The sequence below is a fragment of the Archocentrus centrarchus genome, chromosome 9, assembly GCF_007364275.1.
Source record: "Archocentrus centrarchus isolate MPI-CPG fArcCen1 chromosome 9, fArcCen1, whole genome shotgun sequence".
Lineage (NCBI taxonomy): Eukaryota > Metazoa > Chordata > Actinopteri > Cichliformes > Cichlidae > Archocentrus > Archocentrus centrarchus.
Window position 1 is genome coordinate 14999626 of NC_044354.1, and position 18563 is coordinate 15018188.

At 40.9% G+C, this 18563-nt stretch overlaps 2 protein-coding genes across 3 annotated transcripts; both read left to right on the plus strand.

Annotated features, from left to right (window-relative positions):
- The first annotated feature begins 299 nt into the window (after positions 1-299).
- Positions 300-9957, plus strand: LOC115785423 (acyl-CoA dehydrogenase family member 11). Of its 2 annotated transcripts, none has more exons than XM_030737012.1 (15): positions 300-364; positions 1206-1521; positions 1946-2169; positions 2335-2434; positions 3398-3515; positions 3743-3885; positions 3971-4123; positions 7081-7175; positions 7278-7377; positions 7466-7606; positions 7691-7783; positions 7862-7969; positions 8071-8242; positions 8614-8680; positions 8783-9957. In XM_030737012.1, exons 2-15 carry the CDS (start codon positions 1234-1236, stop codon positions 8892-8894), a joined length of 1914 nt encoding a protein of 637 aa, XP_030592872.1. In that variant the 5' UTR covers positions 300-364; positions 1206-1233; the 3' UTR covers positions 8895-9957. The 2 variants fall into 2 exon arrangements, with proteins under 2 accessions (XP_030592872.1, XP_030592873.1); XM_030737013.1 differs by having other exon boundaries at positions 327-379.
- Positions 9958-10238: 281 nt separating this feature from the next.
- Positions 10239-17866, plus strand: slc8b1 (solute carrier family 8 member B1). The gene is given in 16 exon segments (XM_030737014.1): positions 10239-10629; positions 11952-12104; positions 12658-12710; positions 13079-13136; positions 13632-13737; positions 13825-13992; positions 15496-15609; positions 15708-15782; positions 15887-16017; positions 16114-16255; positions 16354-16475; positions 16954-17107; positions 17196-17276; positions 17375-17439; positions 17531-17570; positions 17573-17866. Coding segments are annotated over 16 exon segments (1776 nt in total). The 5' UTR covers positions 10239-10470; the 3' UTR covers positions 17728-17866.
- Positions 17867-18563: the final 697 nt, after the last annotated feature.

The following is an 18563-nucleotide window of genomic DNA, read 5'->3' on the forward strand; positions in this document are numbered from 1 at the left end:
TAAGGACACTTTCTACCAGGGCCCAGACTCTTTACAATCTAGGAGGGTTCAGCCATTAGTCTGCTGAACAACTCAATTAACATATTACATTTATTTAGTTAACTATGAATATAAACATGCGGTTTTCCAGTCATCTATTCAATGCAGTTATATTTATAAGCTGTCGCCCTGCACTTTCATCCTTTGTGTAAACTATAGATCCTTGCTGGAAGTGTTGCTTGTGTTGTTGCATGGTGTTGCTGTTGCTGCTGCTCCTGCTGCGGGGGGGGGGGCTACTTGAACCTTTAAACGAGGGAAGACTTTTATTTTGAAGGCGAAAGTTAGGTTACCCGCTGTGAATGTGAAGCGGCTTGGAAAACATTTGGTGAGCTGGCTTATAGTACGTGTATCTTTGACATTTGGAACGCTTTTAAGTTTGCAAGTAATTCGGCGTTATTTATGTACGCTTGCCTATGAATGAAGCGCACATAGCTTTGTTATTAGCTCCTGGTTAACTCCTGTGTTGTCGGGTTGGAGTGCTAAGAGTACACGTTATGATAAACAGCTATAAGAACAAGATAGCAAGTCTATACCGCTGTTTAACATTAGAATATATATTTAATAATATCAAGGAAGCCCATAAATACAAATGGGAAGATAATATCTGCACAAAAGCGACAACACAATCAAATGAACTTTGACCCATTTAGTTATTGTTTTGGTCGTCAGTTTCCTCCATCATCTGCAAGTCAGCTATGCAGTTATTTATTTATTTGTTTTGTTTATTATTATTACTTTATTATTTAATTTTATAGTCTTTACAGATTGCCAGTTGGTATAGTTACGATAATAATGCGTATTTCAGTGCTTCATGAAAACTGTCTTATTGAGAGCAAAGATGAGCTCTGAATCAGCACCGGAAAAACAGTCGATTCCTATGCTGAAAATAACGATCAATAAATTATATCATACTGTTGCCCTACTGAATACAAGTATTTACTGCTTTAACCAGACTGATTTGTATTCGCTCCTTACTTCACTTGTTGTGCTTCAGTGCAGCTGCCATATTGTTACTGCTGTATTTCCTGATGTGTGTTTATGGAGACAGGAGGTCTGTGCTCTTTAAAATCATTATATCTCACTGAATTTTGTGATTTTTCCACGAGTGTCCTCCCAGAATGGTTCTTGCCAGTCCCTGCTCTAATGCCATTATTTTGACTCTCTAGTCTCACCTCAGACTGAAGGTATTGGGCCATGTCAGCGTGCTCAGCCCTCCTGAGCCGACGTGTAGCCGGAGGCTCCTGCAGGTTGTGGTGCATCACCCCTCCTCCTCTTCGATCACTGATCCACATCAGGTCAGCCAGTGTAGCTGAGCCAGGCAGAAGAAGATCAGATGAAGAACAACTGTGGGAGGCAGCAGGCTACCTGCCATTCACCCGGGCCAGGATAGGATCGTTCTTTCAGGAAAACCCAGTGCTGAAGAACCCGTTTCTAGAGGATGCCTTACTCAGAGGATACCTGAAGAGACACCTGCCTCAGGAGGTGAGCAGGGATTACCTGTTTTGCCTTAGAAAGGGTGTCATATTAGCAGTTTTAGAGGCAAGTGTAAGGGGTCACATTAAATAACAATGTACATATAAGGTGTGTATAATTAGAATATGTTGTGGTCTTGTGATACTGTGCTCAAAGTTTTTCTTATTGATAAGTGGAACAACAAGTGTTTAGTATATGCAGAGTGTTAGTTTTATATGTGATGCATATTTTTCCTTACGTTTTGCAGCCCCGGTATGAAATCAATAGCAGTTCGACTTTGTTACATGTGCATGTTACCATTATTTAAAACAAAAAGCAAATTCATGACAACTTGAATAAAACAGCTGAACAGGATCTGTCTTATCAGGTAAGCAGGCCGAGATCTATTTCTTAAGGTCTGTGATTTCCAGTATGCATGTAAATTTGTTCACAGGGGATTTTCTCAGACTTGTCTGCATTTGGAGAACACCTGGCAAAAGAGGTGGATGGTTGGGGTAGGGAGTGTGAGGTCAACCCTCCACGGTTGGTGCATTTTGATCCCTGGGGTCGCAGAGTGGACCACATTGTGACCTCCCCGGCATGGAAACGCATGAAAGACCTATCAGCGCAAGAAGGATTGGTGGCCATTGGCTATGAGAGGTCCTTTGGGGAGTGGAGGTTTGGAGGCTGTTGCACTTCCTTTTTTCAGTTTTTGCTCATGTGTCTTATTTCAGTTCAGTAAAGTGTTTTTGCCAGTTTCTAGAAGTAAAACTCTGTGTGTGTGTGTGTGTGTGTGTGTGTGTGTGTGTGTGTGTGTGTGTGTGTGTGTGTGTGTGTTCCTAGTCGTGTGTACCAGATGAGCAAGTTGTACCTCTTCTCTCCCTCCTCTGGTCTCTACACTTGTCCTCTGGCTATGACTGATGGAGCTGCAAAAGTCATCCAGGTGTGTTAAAACAAGTCAGACTAAAGTGACTAATGCAGTGTCCTGTAAACCACCACAAACACTATTTTAGCTGTAAATCAAACACTTCTGATCTGTGCAGCTTAGGAATCTGTGCTCAGTGATCAGAACAGCAGAACTTGTAATGGGATTTATGTATAATTACTTGCAAGGAAGCAACTAATATTCAAATTATTGCAGTATTCTGATAATTGAAAACTAAATTAAGTGAGAAATATTGTAGCGGAGTTTAACACAGTAACATTTTAAGAATATAAATTCATCTTCCCATTTGCCAAATGCTACAGACCATTTCATGCTCAGACCTCAAGGTTCAGAGACGGTTTCATCCCAAGAGTTAGGTACCCCTGTAGAACTGTTTGGACAGGCTGAGATACCACATAATCAGAGCCATATCTCTTAACAGTTCACCATATGCATATTGCACCCAGTTTCCTTTTATATTGTACATTTGTATTATCTTCTATCATGTTATTTATAGCTTTAATAGGGAGTTTTTTTCTTGTGTTTGTATTAAGGAATCAATTTGACAGAATACGAGTTGTCAGTATACACAACATAACCATACAAAAAGCGCAGGCGACAACAGAAATATTTTCAGGAACATACAAAAAAAAAAAAAATGAAGAAAATGAAGAAGTAAATAAATCCAAGTCTAAGATCCTGTGACTAGTAGGCCTCACAAACTTTTTAACTTCTGTGCTTTAATACATTTTTTTAATTTATCAGTTCACTGGACTGAACTGGACTTCACTAGACAAATAAATTTGCCAGCTTCTGTTTACCATTGTGCCATATACCTGGAGGAAGTGTATAAATTATTAGATTCCTGAGCGACTGCTTGCAAATCTGGATTTTGCAGTTATGGGAGTATAGCAATGCATGCAAACAATCACTTCTGTCCCTGTAAGCACAGTGAATGATTGCTTGTCTGTGTGTGAGAAGTCCATAGGTGTTTCGCAACCAGTAGAAGAAGCTTACAGTCGTTTGACCACTCGCCAGCCTGAGCGCTTCTGGACATCTGGACAGTGGATGACAGAGAGACAGGGAGGATCTGATGTGGGTAAGTAGTGACACATTATTTTCTACATTTGTCAGTGCCAGCTTCAATCAGTAGATAAAAAGCTGCAGTACAACAGTATTGTAATTCTGTTTTTCAAAGGATGACTACTTTTTGTGGAGGAGATCCTTTGTTTGAAAACTTGCATGGTGTTACTACTTTTTAGCTTTATCATGCAGTACAAGAGTAACTATTGTAATGCTTCATGAGTTGTCTTTCATTGTTCTCAGCCAGCGGCACTGAGACGGTGGCTGTTCCACAAACAGATGGTTCCTACAAGCTTCATGGCTTCAAGTGGTTCACCTCTGCTACAGACGCAGACATGACCCTCACACTGGCCAGAGTGCAGGACCAGACAGGAGCAACCATACCAGTACCGCTGACTTCTACCATCAGTTGCAAAGCATTTTTAATGACTCATATGGTGCTTTCATTGACTGCTGTTTTCTGTCCCTCAGGGTAGCAAAGGATTGTCTCTTTTCTATGCGGAAGTGAGTCGAGATGAAGATGGCCGACTGAGGGGAATTGAGGTTCAGAGACTGAAGGACAAGCTGGGAACACGACAAATGCCGACTGCTGAGTTGCTGCTGGATGGCCTGCCAGCGCACAGGGTCAGTTACACACACAGGATCACTGGTTATAAAAATTTATTGATAACTGTAGACTTTGTTGCCTTTCTCTGCAGATATGACAACTTGTTTACAACAAAGCACGTTATGTACAGCAGGGATAAACAAAACCTTGAAAATTTTCAGTGATTTTATTTGCCATGAAAAAACTGCTGACCTCAAGAGCCACATAAGGACCACAAACCCTTGGTTTTTAATGATATCACCGTGTGACTTTGTAAAAACACAAATCAGCTTATACACTATTTCTAATTTAACCCACTGAAAATTGTGGAGCTGTGCAACTTATGAGAATATCAGCTGCTTGCACCAGCAGCGCTCAGGAGGTAGTATACACTCAGCTCGAGGTAAGAAACTGTGAATGGCTGCCAGTGAATTAATATGAATACAGATCAGTTACTCAACTCAACTTTATTTATAAAGCACTTTAAAATCAAATGCAGTTGGCCAAAGTGTTGTACACAACTAAGAACAAACAAGCAAAACACAGACATAAGATAAGGAAAGAATTATTAAATAAATAAAAACCACAGTTAAGCAAATAAACAAAGAAAACCAACATCTCAAACTGAGTTAAAAGCCAACAAGAAAAAAATGTGTTTTAAGAGAGGACTTCAAAGCAGAGAGTGAGTCAACCTGACTAATGTGCAAGGGAAGATTGTTCCACAGTTTTGGGGCAGCAACTGAAAAAGCGCGGTCACCTCGGGACTTCCTCTTTGTCTTTGGGACAGCCAGCAGTGCCAGATCAGCTGACCTGAGTGAACGTGAAGGAACGTACAGGTGGAGCAGATCAGACAGATATGATGGGGCGAGGCCATTTAAAAACAAATAAAAGGATTTTAAAATCAACCCTAAAATTAACTGGGAGCCAATTAAAGCGGTTAGAACTTTAAAACTACCTTGTTAATATAATGTGGGTCTCTCTTGTGCCTCTAAAGTAGCACTGACTTCTCTCTGGCTCTCCTCCAGCTATGAGGATGTTGGCAGTAAATTCCTTGACTTCTGTAAGCCTCTTTGGATCAGAGTTGCACCAGTGCACCCTGTGGATACCAAATGAGACTGGAGTCTACACGGGTAGGGTTCGGTGGGGTGGGGGGGTTGTTGGCTCTGCTGTTTGCCCCCTGGTCTATTACTGGGTAGAATTGGACTTCACCTGTCTCCCTTCTTTTAATATACAGCACAAGCCTAACACACATTCACACATAAGATTTATAATAGCTATATTTACATAGAGCATTATAGGGCTCACTATAGGTGTTGGGGGCAGGCTGGGATGATGGTGGGGAGTCACATCGTGGGACGGGCTGCCTGACAGTAGTGTACATTGGTCCCCCGCCTCACTCTTCCCTACCCCATATGCCCTCCATGTTAATGCAACTGACTAATCCTTCTAGACATTTAGGTGGGGTTCACACTAGTGAGGTTAAAATAATTCTAATCTGACAATTAGAAAATGGGTTGGGGTGGGTGCCATGGCAGCTATGTTGGGGCTTGGTTTTTGTGTCTGCTGTGTCATCTCCTGGCTCTGGGCAGGTTGGGGGTGATGCTGGATTTTGGGGGCAATGTGACCAGAGGATGGGTGGGGGCTGATGGGTCCTGCCAGCTTGGCTTTCCCCTTTCCTTCTCTTCCCCATGATCTGCCCCCATGCACTGCGGTGAAATGGGTGGTGCATGCCCGTGTCCTTCCTGCGGGCCCAGTGCCTTGTCCCTATGCCCAGCCTTCTGGGTTGGGGTGGGCACCTTTTGCTCTGTCAGTGGGTGGTGGGGGTGGGGACTCAGTTCTGGTCTGGGCCTCTGGGTCTGGTTATCCTGTAACACTGGACGTGTGCCCTAGTGCCCTGGTTGTGCTTGCTGGTGTCCTTTCTGGGCCTTGGCTCTGTTTGCTGTCCCTTGGATCGTGCTCTGCTGTGGGCTCCTCTTTCTGGGTGCCCGTGCTGCCTGGCTGGGACCAGAATGTGCTCTCTGACCTCTGGGTCCTGGCAGGGCCCCGCTCACTGGTGGAGTCCTTCCTAGATGTTTCTGGCTTGGCACACAGGTGTCCACTGCTTCTTGGTCTTTGCTGTTGGTTGCGGCCACTTGGGGCTTCTGGGCTCATGTGGGTTCTCATTACCACTCTGTGTTATGATGTTTGGACTTTGATGGAATTGGGGGTGTCCTCACAACATAAATCACCACACTGCCTGCTTTTGTTTCTGCATCTTTCTTTGTCCTTGTTTAAGTGTTTGGTTGCTTGGTTTCGTGGTGATTCATTTTGCTGTTTTTAAAGGATTTTGGATATTCAATATTGGGAAGAACGGGTGCATGTCTTCACAAATGTGCAAAAAAATCCTAATAATGTATCAGAAGAATACCAGGTGACAAATGTCTCAGCCTGTAGGTGGTGGTACATATGACATCTCAGCTTGGTACCTAAGGAAAAACATCCACTGAAACCACGGTCTGTGTTTTCTCGTGTTTTTTTTTCTTTCCCCCCAGGCTCGTCACTTCACGTTGTGAATTCCCATGTTGCTCCCTTTCCTGTTCGGGCCCACTTTTTTAACCAATCAGAATTTGACCTACCCATAGCACACAAACACGACTGTGCAGTGTGCATACACAGAAACCTTCCCTCTGCATAGCCAAATACCCACGCACGGGGACCCAAATGTGGCCCCTGTGCGTTACCAGCATTACCTTGCTGGGGGAGAATTTTATTGGAATTTGTCAAGGTGTGAGCATTTTCTTTGTGGGAGAAAACTATCCACTGACAGAACACACAGTTATATGGCAAAACCAGCGGCAGCAGTGTAATTAATCATAGATTACAGACATTTTCAGATAGTTTATGCTCCACTGGACACTGGAAATACTGCTGTTAGAGAAACATGACAACCCATTTTCCTTGTCATTTTTTTTCTTGTAATATTTCAAAACCTTTGACAACTTGTTTCCTACAACAGCTGTCAGTGGAGGGGAGAGGTGTGGCATCTATAGCTAACATGCTGACTATAACCAGGATCCACAACAGCATCTCTGCAGCAGCCGCGATGAGAAGGCAGGACACTGCTCTTACTAACACACTGCATTCTGCACTTATTTCTTAACACACAGCATGAGAAAGCTGGTTAATAATTGGTGTAAATGTGTGTCTTCACAGGGTGCTCCAGTTAGCTCGTGACTATGCCAGTCGGCGCACTGCCTTTGGAAAGCTTCTTAAAGACCACCCGCTGCACATGCAGACTCTTGCGAGAATGGAGGTAAGCTGGCAGGCGGTGAACAAACTGCACAAACTCTACACAGTGTTTTTACTCACGCTTCAGCCACATTTGCTTCTCACACCAACAGGTGGAGTCTCGTGGAGCCTTTCTCCTGGTGATGGATGTGTGTCGTCTGTTGGGCCGAGAAGAAAGTGGCGTGGCGACTGAGCATGATGCACACCTTCTTCGGCTCCTCACTCCCGTGGTCAAACTGTACACCGGGAAGCAGGTGAGCAGCTTGCATGAATGTGAGTGTGAGCTGTCATCTAGCTGTTTTGATTGTCTGACTGTTTTGATGTTGTGTTTGTCTCAGGCAGTTGCTGTGGTGTCAGAGGGTTTGGAAAGCTTTGGTGGACAGGGCTACATCGAGGATACCGGCTTGCCTGGAATACTCCGTGACGCACAGGTGAGGTCAACACCAAAACTGCAACAGTCTTTTATTCTTTTTGTAATTCTCAGGCTGACTTGTCTCTTCCTCTTGCAGGTGTTGAGCATATGGGAAGGTACAACAAATGTTCTTTCTCTGGATGTGCTGCGCTGTGTGGCTCGTAGCTCAGGGATGGTTCTTCATGCCTACTTCGACCAGGCCAAGGTCAACAAGTGATCCTGTCACCCACATTCAGTGACCAAAATCTTCTCTGTTATAGAGCTGAACAAAAATAATAAAGTGCTCTTGTTTTTTCCTTCTTTTAGTCTCTGCTGGCAGGTGCCTCCAGTGTTTCTGCACTGGCACCAGCTGTGAAAACAGTGGTTGATGCCCTTTCTGAGCTGGAAGAGTTTGTTCAGATAGCAGCAACCAGAGCACCCAGCTACCTGGAGCTAGCAGCCAGAGACCTGGCATACAGCCTGGCTCGCATCTACACAGGTGCGTACCACACACATAAAGTCAGAGCTGCAACAGTTAGTTAATTTATAGTTTAGCTGATCAACACAAACATAATTGGATATTTTATAAATAATTCTTTCAGTTTATTTCCAAGCATAAAAGTCAAATATTCTCCAGTGTTATCTCTTCAAATGTTTTCTGTTTGTCTTTGTCAGACTAAATATCTTAGACTGAGTCATGAACTGAACTGGCATTTTGAAATATAAGCTTGGGCTGACAGCATTCATTGTAACAGACCAAATAATCTTCTGCTAAGTCAGCGTAATCAGTCAACTGTGGAGTTGTCTCAAGAAAACAAAGCCTATTTACCTGCATGCACCCCCCCATAACTCCCAACTCTGTCTTATCAGGAGCCCTTCTTATTGATCATGCATGTTGGAAAGGAGCTTCTCCATCTGACACCTATGCAGCTCTCAGGTAAAAAAAAAAAAATTAAATTAAATAAAAAAAAAATTTACAGTTCTCTTAATTAAGCCATTATAATTTTTAACTTATTTATCATGTGTTTTTATTTCCCAGGTGGTGTGAACAAGACTTGTGTCCTGTGGCACAAAACCAGAGAAAAGGTCACTATGATTCAAACACTTCACTTGATGCTGCTTTGATCTTTGACCAGTCAGTACAAGGCTGAAGGATCACTGAGTGCCGATGAATAATTGTGGCTCAGTCAGCTGCTGCTGCTGACCCCTGTGCCGTTTTATTTTGTGGATGAAATTCAGTTTTGAATAAGCACATCAATGAAATGGAGAGTGTTTAATACAGTGTCGTTCTGATTGTACTAAGAATTCAACTGGTTGGTATTTTTGATGATGTACTTTCAATATCAGTATAAATATGGAGCTGTAAATTCCTACAGTTAAATTAAAATCTTAAGTAAAGGCAAAAGATCAACAGCCCAGAGATTAACTACACACAGGTAGAAGAGAGGAAGAAGAGCCCTGCCTGACCAAGTGCGTTACACGCTGCCTTGTTGTACTGCTGGAAAACCTGCAAGTACATGTTAATATGCAAACTCTAAAACAATGAAAAAATTTGCAGTTTATCACCATTTTATAATCATTAAACTGTAGTGAGTTGTATGTTTATTGAGTTGCTGTTTAAGAAATTAATGATACTGCCAAGTAATGCACATCAGAAACATAAACACCTGATTATTATCCACACCTTACATCCTACCTCTATACATATTTTTATATATAGATGTGTATTACTATATTATCAATAGGGATAGATATATACATATCAATATATCATTTTGATATGTTCTTATAATGGCAATAAGTATGTTAGACTGAGCTACAGTTAAGTACCATTGATCTTTTTCTGCACTTTCTTTGCAAATTTAGTCACAAATGATGATTTTTTTTTGTGAGCAAAACAGGATTGTAGGTCACACATTCAGTAGGAGAGCTGAAACCATGAGGCAGGGAGAAAACTGACTGCTTTGATCTCTTTTTTCTTTTCTTTTTTTTTTTTTTTTTTTTTGCTCATTTATCAAATTAATGGTTTGCACATTCCCAATTTTAGATTGTCAGCATTTGTTGCTTTTCCTTTTGACAATTTTTAGCAATTTAATCATTTTGTAGTCATGTCTCTTGGTCCAAAACAAGACCTGTGTGCACTTTGGACAATTTCATATTAAAAAGCTTCAGTTCTAAAAAAAAAAAAAAAAAAAGTAAAAAATAGACAGAAAAGGCTTGTACAGTTACAGCATTAGCGTTAATGCATGAGTAATAATATGTCTTTATTCTTCTTACTGTAACCACTTTTCCTGAATATATTTATATAGCTCTAATAAACTAATAATAAATATTTAAATACATATTTTTAAGAGTATTTCAACAGCAGCGTATTTGTTGTGCTGTCTACATTTCAGTACTTTGTACGTTTCATTGCTTCTTATGTATGAAAATTCTGAGTTTAAGAGGAGTCCGTGAACGCGGCACACGTCTGATTGGGAAAGCAGTGGGTGGAGTTTCAGGATAAGGTGTACAAAATGTACGAGGATATTAAATTTGAGCTCACAGTGTGTGCAGGCTTGGAAACAAAGTATTAAAGGACAGCCATAGATAGAGCAGCGGGGACGTGTTTATGAGGTCTCAGGAATGATTTAGGCTGGCCGGTCGGGAGTTAATGGTCTAAACCAGCCCAGCGAAGTCCTGTTAGCTCACCAGCAGAATGGAAGCGGCTCCGGGATAAAGTGAATCATGTCTTTGGGTGTTTTCTTGTCACTTTTGCTGCTGGCGCTGTCGTGTGACCGGCAGGTCGCTTCGGGCTCCCAGCTCTTCAGGAACCAGTCTGGTATCCGGGTCGGATTAAGTGAACCGTCCTCCTCAGCACTGATGGCTGAAAACAACAACGATGAGGTCCGTGAGATTTGTTTTTTTTGTTTGTTTGTTTTTTGTTTTGTTTTGTTTTGTTTTCCCCCGCTGCAAATGAAGGTGTTATCTGTGAGAATTGTATTTCATTATCAGGTGTTTGTCAGCTGGTTGAGGTCAGCAGGTTTGATTGTTTCTTTTTTCCAGCTGTCACATGATTAGTAAGAGATACATGCATAAATCAATTTTGATCTGTTTAGTTCACAACACGATACACTTACATGTACATAGACACTTAGTATAAAGCAGATCGGGCGCACTGTGTCTATACTGAAGGATCTCTGAATGTTCTTTCATTGACTGAAAACACTCAAAGTATAAAAAAAAAGAGAAAAAAGAAAAACGCACACTGATGCTGGTGCCAAACACTCAGGATTCCCTTAGAGCCACTGTTTTTGTGGTAATTCAAGTGCAGTTTTTGTTAAGAAATATCTGGCACCATGGCACCAAATTATTAAGTCAGGATCTGTAATGTTCCTCATGTTGAGTTGGGTATGTCTCATTAAGAAGCCTTTTTTTTTTTTTTTTTTTTGTACGTCTGATTTTAAAAACTCTATTATTTCAGTCAATATTTGACTCTCTGGTAACCCTGTATAGTTCATTAGTTGCAGCCATTACAAGCAATTCAACTCAAAAGGTATGTCAGATGTGTTGCCTTAAAGAAGCTCATGTAGTTTAAAAAAAAAAAAAGAAAACAAAACAAAAGAACAGTTTCCTTCCAGGAAAGGCACTTCAGGTATGTTTATACCTGAGATTATAATCAGTAGTGGGGTTGTACTGGACTGCATTTAAATGAAATGTGCAAATAACTTCAACAGTCTCTCATCTCTAGCAGTGAGATTTATTGTCTTTGTAAGGGTAGAGTTTATGGGTGATCAGTTGGATTGGATTGAATCAAATTCAATCCTGCTAACAGAGGAGCCACTGTTCGTCTGATAAGATAAGCTCGTTAGTGGATCTCTGCTGAATCTCTGGGTATTTTGGGTCATTGTAAGCAGTGATGCAAATCAAAGAGCATGCCAGCGATTCATTGTTTATGACTTAATATTACATTATTACATGTTATGATAATATTACATGCCTGTCATTGCTGTTATCATTTATCAGAATGCATCACATCCTTTTCAGCATTTTTATGAATTTTTCATGGGCATACCTCATGTGTATTTGAAATATATGAAACTTCAGCAAGTAAATAAATGTATGTTAAGTTCAGCTTGATCCATCATTATGAGAGAGATGCTCAAATTTAGATTTCCTCTGTTGTTTAAACCGTGTGTGTGTGCATGTGTGTGTGCGTGTGTGTGTAGTGTGACTTGGTGATGAACTACAGCATTGCAGATCGCTGTGCATTTGTGAAGAAAACACCAGACTGTTCAATGGAAGATGGCTTCATCAATTACCTTGAACTGGCCTTCTGTCTGCTACCTCCCAACCTCACACCACTCACCATCATTCTCTGTGTAAGACTGTTTTTCCTTTTTCCTTTAAATATGTAATATATATACACACAAACGCATGCGTGCAGTAAATTGGGGCAGATTCAAACCTGGGCATTAACATTACAGCATGTGGGTTGCCTGCTCAACCTTGTGAACTAACCTGGCACCTAAGTTAACTGTGTTTTTTTTTTAATGTGGGTAAGAAGTGTTAGGTGCTTCTATTTTTGAGCTTGTTCTCTGTATGAATCAACATAAAACTCACATGAGGAAGTTGACTTGCTGTGAGAGAACTAGAGGAAACTATCACTTTTGTTCTAGCTAAATGATGTGTTTTCATAATTAATATTTTTCTGTTCCCCTGTTTGCAAAGTTCTTACTTAAAATAGAATTAACTACACTTGTTAAAAACACTAAGTGAGAATCTGCAGATGAAATGTACCAAGAGAAATCTGTCATCAGGAACAATGTGACCATGTTTATCGGTGTAAATGCAGTCAAACTTTTTTCTTTTGTAAACCGCGTATCTGTTGCACAGAATAACAGTGTGTGTGACTTTCTTTCTGCTTTTTCACAGATTATATGGCTCTTCTTTTTGTTTGTCATTCTGGGACTTGCTGCCTCTAAGTTGTAAGTGTTGCTCAGATTGCTGGTGTTATTGTGTGTCCCTGATACATAGACCACACACACACACACACACACACACATTCATGCTCTTAGTTAAATAGTCGTGCAAAGAAGAGTCACATGAGAGTGGAGAATTTTCACTGATGTTTCACTTTTGTTTGTTGCAAAATTGTGAGATTTCCTTAAAGGAAGCATGGTTGCTTCTGTATTTCTAACCCACCCACCTCACTTTAACACTAGTACAAAGAAGCTGCCATAAATAAATATAAAATGTATAATAGGACTTTTTTGTGGTATTTCAATTATTCTTTGCATTTCTCAACCAGCTCATTTGCAGATTAAAAAAAAATTTTTTTTTCTTTCCTCTCCAGCTTCTGTCCCAACCTGTCAGCCATCTCTTCCAGTTTGCGCCTCACTCACAACGTGGCTGTATCCTTTCTCTCCAGCACTCCACATGGGCTGTCAGTTTGACAGAAGTTTTTATATAGTTATGCTATAGTTTTATAGTATGTAAGATATTTATGTACTATGCAAAATTTTTAAGCCACCTCCAATTCCTTCGCATTTTGCAAGGAAAATGGGAAATAGATTCAGTGATTTATTGAAATGTGTGCAGGCACACATGGAAGTATGGAGTGTTTGTTTTTGTTTTGTTTTTTTATTGATATAGTAAATAAACAAAAAAACTTTCCACTGAAAATGGTCAGGTACAAGGACTGGACCGAAAGTGAGTGAAAGAGCAGCCAATGTTCAAAGGCAAACTTTGACCTTCAGAAAATTTCTGAAGAAATTAAATTACAAGAAAGTTTGGCTCCATGGAAGCAAAATATAAAGAAATGAGGGGTGGCTCAAGACTTTTGCTCAGTACTGGGTATATTTTAGTTTCTGTGAGGAATATTTTCTTTGACCGCTGTCCGTGCTCAGGGTGTGACATTTCTGGCTCTTGGTAATGGCGCTCCTGACATCTTCAGTGCCATTGCAGCGTTCTCCCACCCACACACTGCTGGATTGGCTGTGGGAGCCTTATTTGGTAAGCACAGACTCTCACAGGCTCAAACGGTTATATAAATAAATGGAAAAAAAGTCTTGAGACCTGACAGCCTGTTTGCCTTTCCAGGAGCTGGTATATTTGTTACTACAGTAGTTGCTGGCAGTGTGGCGCTGGTCAAGCCTTTTACTGTAGCCTCTCGTCCATTTCTGCGTGATGTCATCTTCTACATGGTTGCAGTGTTTTGGACTTTTCTCATACTGTACAGAGGAACTACAACGCTGGGAGAAATACTGGGTATACATGAACACACGCACACATAGTGTAGCATTATTTGTGTTACTACTCACCCTCTTGATTAGAGATTTGTCTGTTGGTCCTTCTTAGGAAGCATTTTATCGAATTAAAAAAAAAAACAATTTCTTTTAAACTCTCATAATTTACCAACTGTAAACACTGAGTTTCTCTTTTGTTATTCTGCTCCTGACTTCAGTCAGTGGGGTATTTCAAAGTAAAAAAAAAAAAAAAAAAAAGATTTCTATTTGTTATGAGAGCCCCCAACAGTGGAGCCAGGACCACAAATGCATCTTAGAGTAATTAAACATGTGATTTTTGTCATCTGACACATTGCTTTGACCTCAAGAAGCTTGTGATGTAATATGGTTCCAGGTTACAAGAAAGTTATGTTAGGTTTGGGCAAAGATCCAAGAGTGAATTATTACTGCCATGCAGGCTAATTTCTCTTTTTTGTTACTGTGGCGCTTGTTTCAAGACAGAAACTTCAAAGCAGCCCCAGAGTGCAGCTCAAAGATTCACCCAGCCATACTTTCCAAGAATCACACTCTCTGTGGTGGCATACATGTCGCCTTTATAGCAAAATATCAAATTTAAAGTCAGACATGTTCTGGACATATAGTGGGAAAGAAAATTTTCTAATAGTCATTTATATTTCAAATGATTTTCAGGCAGTAAATTGAAAAATGCACAAAAGAACATAGTTGAGGAGGGAATCACTTTTTGTACATATGTGAGCAATATAGTGGTGTTATACATTTTTCTCTGGTAACTTTATAGTGTGTTGGCCCTGCGACAGGCTGGCGACCTGTTCAGGGTGTACCCTGCCTCTCACCCTATGACAGCTGGGATAAGTTCCAGCACCCCCGCGACCCTGAACAGGATGAGCGGAAGTGAATTGATGGATGGATGGATGGATGGATAGACTTTATAGCTCATGCCATGTCAACCCATTCATCTATCCTTCTGTCTGTCGATAATTCACAAGAATCACTACTTTTCCTTGAGTACTGATCAGATTTTACCTTGTAGGTCTGTACTAAAGGTCATGGTCATATTGTCGTTTTACAGGCATGTCTGTATTTTCACAGCATAAACTGCATGCACGCTACTTACAGTTTAACAAAATTCTTGCTCTTGATATTCTGAGTTCACATATTTTTATACCCATGGTTACTATTATAATACTCCTGAACTCAAACATTCATTTGGCGATGAATTAGATGAATTTGTCCTTATGACTGTGAGCCTCCTTGACTTCTCAGTGGATTTTAATTCTCCTTAGTTTGTGCCACCACTGACAAGAAAACATCTCCTTTTTTCTGCACTTTGCACATTAAAATATCACGTGGATTGTAATTGATCATGAGCCGGATTAGCTACTACATAATTGATGATTTCCCCCACATATACAGTGGACATTATTGCACTTTTTTAAGTTTCAGAAGCATCTTTACTACAAGATCTCCTGCTTTATTTACTTATTTCTTTTGTCCTTTTTCCTAGGGTACCTTGCCCTCTATGTGCTGTACGTAGCAATTGTTCTCATCAGTGCATTTATCTACAAGCGGCAAAAGTATTCTGACAACACGACTGTGCAGAATGTTACACATGTTCCAGGTTAGATATACACACACACTCTTACACACAGACACAACAAAACAAAACCTGATTCACACAGTTCCCAGTGATGATCATTATTTTTTTTTCTTTTGCAGCGGACTTTCATTCATCTGACTCATCAGATGATGACGTTCCCTCTCTGACAAGTAGAAGTTTCCATCAGGAATATGGTAGGAATGCAACAGGAATGCATGGGGGGAAAAAAAACACAAGGAAATATACTGCAGCACTTTCCTGTATGATCTGGATCATAATATGCACGTTTGCGTTGCAGAATCAGAGTATCAACCACTTCTGCCTTACTCTGAGTCCACGAGTCAGATCCTGCTGAGGTCTCTGAATCCGGTGGACAACCGTAAGTGGAGGAGGAAATCATGGAGGTGGAAAGTCCTTAAAGTACTCAAGGTGTGTTTGAACCTGGTTCACATTCCAAAGTGAAATCCAGGCAAAACTTGTCTTGCAGTGTAAATTATTCTGTGGTTCTTGTCCTGCACCCATCAGACACCTCTGGAGGTGCTGCTGCTGCTCTGTATCCCCATAGTCGACCCTGACAAAGAAGACAAAAACTGGAGACGCCCACTAAACTGCCTCCACCTGATCACTGCTCCTCTGGTGTGTGTGCTCGTCTTCCAGTCTGGAGAGTGTAAGTGCTTAACTTTTTATGAAAGAGGCAGCATGAAGTCCCATAGCCTTTATCAAATTTGAATATATGATAAAATTATCCTCTTTTTAATCTCTTAGATGGAAATTATATGATTCAGGGGCAGTTTCCCCTCTGGCTGCTGTTTCTTCTGCTGGGACTTCTCCTGTCTGCTATTGTCTTCTGCTCAACCAGCAATGACTGTCCTCCCAAATATCATTCAGTAAGTGTGTCCGTTTCAATCTACACACAATGTATGAATTAAACCTGAGAATAAACCCCTCTGAGGGGCAGTGTGGGTGAGGGTTACTAGTTTGTTTGTTTGTTTTTTTGGTCATGTATAATACTGTATCCTAGCAGAGACTAGTTTAATCTATTGGTGATGCAGTAGTTAGCACTGTTACTTCTCAGCATGAAGGTCCCTGGTTCAACCTATCCCAGCTGCCATAGGGCGAGAGGCAGTGCCTGCATATCTTTGGTGTTATTTAACTCTCCCACAGATCTTTATTCATGATTCTCTGAGTGCTGTCTCTCTCTCTCTCTCATGTCTCTGATCCTCCTGAAGCACAGTGATGCTTTGAGCTAAATTAGCTCTCTCACATGCTGTACCATGTTCAGTACTTTTTATTTTGATTTTTTTCTTTATGATTATGATATTTGTTTATAATTTTCTTGTTTGCTTTTTGTCCCCCCCTCTCCAGCTCTTTGCTCTTTTGGGGTTTGTGGTGAGTGCTGTGTTGATTAGTGCAGCAGCCTCTGAAGTAGTCAGTCTTCTGCACATGCTCGGGGTTGTGCTCACTCTGAGTAACACTGTGCTGGGGTTGACTCTGCTGGCCTGGGGAAACAGCATTGGAGGTGACACTTGAGAATCTGATTCTGTATTTTTCTCCAAAATGTATCATTATGTACTTTAAAATAATTTTTAAGTGTCTCTCATTTTCAGACTGCTTTTCTGACATCACCCTTGCCCGGCAGGGCTACCCACGGATGGCTATATCTGCTTGCTTTGGAGGCATCATTTTCAGTATCCTTGTTTTTAATGAGTCTTTGTAAAAACAAAGCCTATAATGCATGTCCAAAAGAGGCTGCTGTTGACTCTATCCTTGACTCTACTTCCTTCAGACATGCTGTTTGGAGTGGGTTTAGGATGTCTGGTACAAATGGTCAAAACACACGCCAATGTGCAGGTAATCTCCTTTACCATGCAGAGAAATATAGCCCCAGCTCCACGGGTCTGACCACTATGATGATGCATCTTTGTCTCTTGTACCTCCTCAGGTTGAAACAGCAGGTTTGTTGACATGGATTCTTGCAGGATCTCTGGGTTGTCTTTGGTCCTGTCCTTTGTCATCGTTCCACTGCGCCAGTTCCACTTGGGTCGGATTTATGGGGTCTTTCTCCTCATCTTTTACGTCATCTTCCTTATCATTGCGCTTCTTACAGAGTTTGGAAAGATCCACGTTACACAGACCTGACACTGTGGCCAGTCTGAAAAATGACAGCTTTTTCTACACATTTATACACTATTTTTTTATTATTATTATTTTTACAAAAATCAGCTGTAACCTTCGTTCCACTTGCCTACAACCCACAGTCTTCCTGTGGTTGGGTAGTGAAACCAAGTGAGCAAAGTTTGCTTAATCAGAATATAGCATCAAATCAATTACATTTCTGGGATATTGATCTGGTCAGTTCAGCAGAGGGGGCTGTTAATCGGTTTCAGCTACTTTGGTGTTAATGAAATTAACAACAGGTGCACTAGAGGGTTTCACAGAATAGCGTTATCAAGATGTGGCAATAGCCAAATTGGCAGAGATGGTTTCAGATTGTTTTAAAGCCTCGATAAAATTCGCTTCACCCATCACTCCAAAACAGACAAGAACAGGAAATAAGACAAGAATACATACAAAGAAGAAGAAAGAAGAAAAGGAAAGAGAGAAAAAAGAGACGGGGAGAGACGCAGAGACAGGAAGAGAAGCAAGACAAAGGGCAGGTACCTCATTATATAAACTGTGGATGTGAACTCTGCCACTTGCCTTTGACCCCTCTCAATTTGCATAAAGTGTCATCCCCTGAAACCTGATCACAGACCAGTAACTTCCAGGCTGCTCTATCTGTCTTACACTGAAGATGATACATTGCTCAGGGAAGACTTAAACTAGTCCACTGCCTTCGTCATTTGAAACACTGAATTATCTACATGTAATATAAATCAAAATGTTAATGACTTTTGGATGCTGCTTTGGGGGAATTAAATGAATTTGATTTGTTTGGGTAACGTGTGTGCTAGACTTTTCTTCAATAGATTTTG

Bases quoted from the DNA above. Each gene is read 5' to 3' on its own strand.
- LOC115785423 (XM_030737012.1), top strand. From the start codon at position 1,234: ATGTCAGCGTGCTCAGCCCTCCTGAGCCGACGTGTAGCCGGAGGCTCC. The intron at 1,522-1,945 runs GTGAGCAGGGAT...ATTTGTTCACAG, and splicing joins AGAGACACCTGCCTCAGGAG to GGGATTTTCTCAGACTTGTC. The intron at 7,176-7,277 runs GCAGGACACTGC...GTGTCTTCACAG, and splicing joins GCAGCAGCCGCGATGAGAAG to GGTGCTCCAGTTAGCTCGTG.